This window comes from Corapipo altera, unplaced genomic scaffold (assembly GCF_003945725.1).
Source record: "Corapipo altera isolate COAL_440 unplaced genomic scaffold, ASM394572v1 132804, whole genome shotgun sequence".
NCBI classification, from domain to species: Eukaryota; Metazoa; Chordata; class Aves; order Passeriformes; family Pipridae; genus Corapipo; species Corapipo altera.
In genome coordinates, this window is record NW_020888524.1 from 1 (window position 1) to 2,816 (window position 2,816).

Below are 2,816 nucleotides of genomic sequence, written 5' to 3' on the forward strand. Positions count from 1 at the left end.
GGGGCGGGAGGGGTGTCACGTCGTGGTCGCCCTGGTGACACGTCCCCGGGGTCCGGGTGCCACACCCTGGGGTGCCTCAGGCTGTGCCAGAGTGTCCCCAAGAGGGGGGACAACCGGGGCTGTCACCTGCTCCCGGCCTGGCCTGGAAACTCTGGCGGGAGCTGCTGGGACAGTCACGGGACAGGGAGGAAACGGTGACATGTGACATGTGTGTGACATCCCCCCGTCTGCTGGCTCAGCACGAGGGGGCTGTCCTGTCACCCGCGGTCACCCGTGGTCACCCGGGCCCTTGTCCTGCTAATGAGTGTCGTGGTTAATTAATCAGAGCTAATTGTGGGCACGGGGAGGGGTTTGGAGCAGGGAAGGAGCTGAGGAGGAAGAGGAAGTTCGGGGTCCTCGGTGTCCCCGCGGGGTGTGGGGACATTACGGGGTCACGAGTGTCCCCAGGGGGATTGTCCTCACCCCATCTGTGGTGGGGCAGTGTGTCCCCAGGGAGATTGTCCCCTCCATCAGGACACGAGTGTCCCCAGGGAGATTGTCCTCACCCTCCATCAGGACACAAGTGTCCCCAAGGAGATTGTCCCCATCCCACCTGTCCCCAAGGAGATTGTCCCCTCCATCAAGACATGAGTGTCCCCAAGGAGATCGTCCCTCCATTTCCAGTGGGATGTGCATGTCCCCAAGGAGATCATCATCCTCTGTCTGTGGGGTGACACCCGTGCCCCCAGGGAGATCATCCCTCCACCTTCAGTGTCCCCAGGCAGGTTGTCCCCCCCCCGTCTGTGGGGTGACACCCGTGTCCCCACGGAGATCATCTCCGGTGGGAGAGGGACTTTGCCTCAGGAAAACGGGGCAGTTCAAGAGGTTTTGGGGACACCGGATGGCAATGGGGACAACCTCAGGGCCATGCCGGCCGCCCCTCGTCACCTCGAGGTCCCCCAGTCACGCGGTGATGCCGTTTCCCCTCCCGTGAGCACCTTTGGGGCCAAATGACCATGTTTTGGGGCCATGGGGCCTGGGCTGACAGTGGTGGCCTTCGTCCCCCAGCTCATCCTCTTCGGGCTCAGCAACCAGATGGTGGTGGCCTTCAAGGAGGAGAACACGGTGGCCTTCAAGCACCTCTTCCTCAAGGACTACGTGGATGGCGCCGACGACTCCTACGCCGTCTACACCCAGCGCGGCCTCTACGAGCGCGTCTTCTACGCCCTGGACAAGGTGGGACAGGGGGGTCTGGGGACATGGAGGGGGTTTGGGGACATAGAATTGGCTCCAGGGCCACCTCCAGCTCCCAAGGGCATCCCTGCTCCTCTGTTTGGCCATTCCCTGCTCTACTGTTTGGCCGTTCCCTGCTGCTGCACTTGGCCATTCCCAAGGAGACCATCGGCCGCTGCACCTACGAGTGGGACCGTGGGGCTGGTGTGGGGCCGTGGGGCTGGTGTGGGGCTGTGGAGGTCCTTGGGGCCACAGAGGTGCCTCAGGAACGTGGAGGTGGTTTGGGGCCACCTCTGGCCCCTTATCCCGCAGTTCTTGGCCATTCCCAATGAGACCATGGGCTGCTACACCTACGAGTGGGGACACGGGGGTGATTTGGGGCCGTGGGGATGGTGTTGGGGCTATGGGGGTGATTTGGGGTCATGGGGATGGTGTGGGGCTATGGGGATGGTTTGGGGCCACAGAGGTGTCTCAGGGCCCTTGTCCTGCAGTCCTTGGCCATCCCCAATGAGACCATGGGCTGCTACACCTACGAGTGGGGACGCGGGGGTGATTTGGGGCCATGGGGATGGTGTGGGGCCATGGGGATGGTTTGAGGTCACAGGGGTGGTTTGGGGCCATGTCCAGCCCCTGAGGGCCCTTGTCCTGCAGTCCTTGGCCATCCCCAGCAAGGCCATCGGCCACTACACCTACAAGTGGGGACACGGGGGTGATCTGGGGACATGGAGATGGTGTGGGGCCATGAGGGTGGTTTGGGGTCAGAGGGGTGGTTTGGGGCCGTGGAGGTGGTTTGGGGTCAGAGGGGTGGTTTGTGGTCAGAGGGGTGGATTGGGGCCATGGAGGTTTCTCAAGGCCCTTGTCCCACAGTACCTGGCCCTGCCTGGTGAGGCCCTGGGTTGCTACGTGTACATGTGGGGACACGGAGGTGGTGTGGGGTCAGAGGAGTGGTTTGGGGTCAGAGGAGTGGTTTGGGGTCAGAGGGGTGGTTTGGGGCCATGGAGGTGTCTCAGAACCCCCTTGTCCCACAGTACCTGGCTGTGGTGGTTTGGACTAGGCCTTCCTTGGTGACCAAACCACCACACTGGCCCTGCCCGGTGAGGCCCTGGGCCGCTACGCGTACGTGTGGGGACATGGAGGTGGTGTGGGGTCAGAGGGGTGATGTGGGGCCATGTCCAGCCCCTGAGGCCACCTTGTCCCACAGTACCTGGCCCTGCCCGGCGAGGCCCTGGGCCGCTACGCGTACGTTCGGGGCGGCGCCGGGAACGGCTCCGCGCTCCTGCTGTGCCAGCGCTACTTCCGCAAGGGCCGCATCGACCCCGCCAACGACACCTTCAACATCGACCCCCACATCGTGACAGGTGGGCCCACAGATCCCCCCTAAAGCCACTGTGGGGTCCCGGGGCCCACAGCCCACCCCCCCAAAGCCACTGTGGGGTCCCGGGGCCCACAACTCAACCCCCAAATCCACTGTGGGGTCCTGGGGCCCACAGCTCAACCCCAAAGCCACTGCGGGGTCCCAGATCCCACAGCCACCCCCCAAATCCACTGTGGGGTCCAGGGGCCCACAGCTCAACCCCAAAGCCATCACAGGGTCCCAGATCTCA

The 2,816-nt window shown here is 63.9% G+C and overlaps 1 protein-coding gene across 1 annotated transcript; it reads left to right on the top strand.

Annotated features, from left to right (window-relative positions):
- Positions 1–1,008: 1,008 nt before the first annotated feature.
- On the top strand, positions 1,009–2,570 carry LOC113941988 (mucolipin-1-like; the record flags this gene model as incomplete). Its single annotated transcript, XM_027633122.1, has 2 exons — positions 1,009–1,215; positions 2,414–2,570. Coding segments are annotated over exons 1-2 (364 nt in total), but the record flags the coding sequence as incomplete, so codon positions are not given.
- Positions 2,571–2,816: the final 246 nt, after the last annotated feature.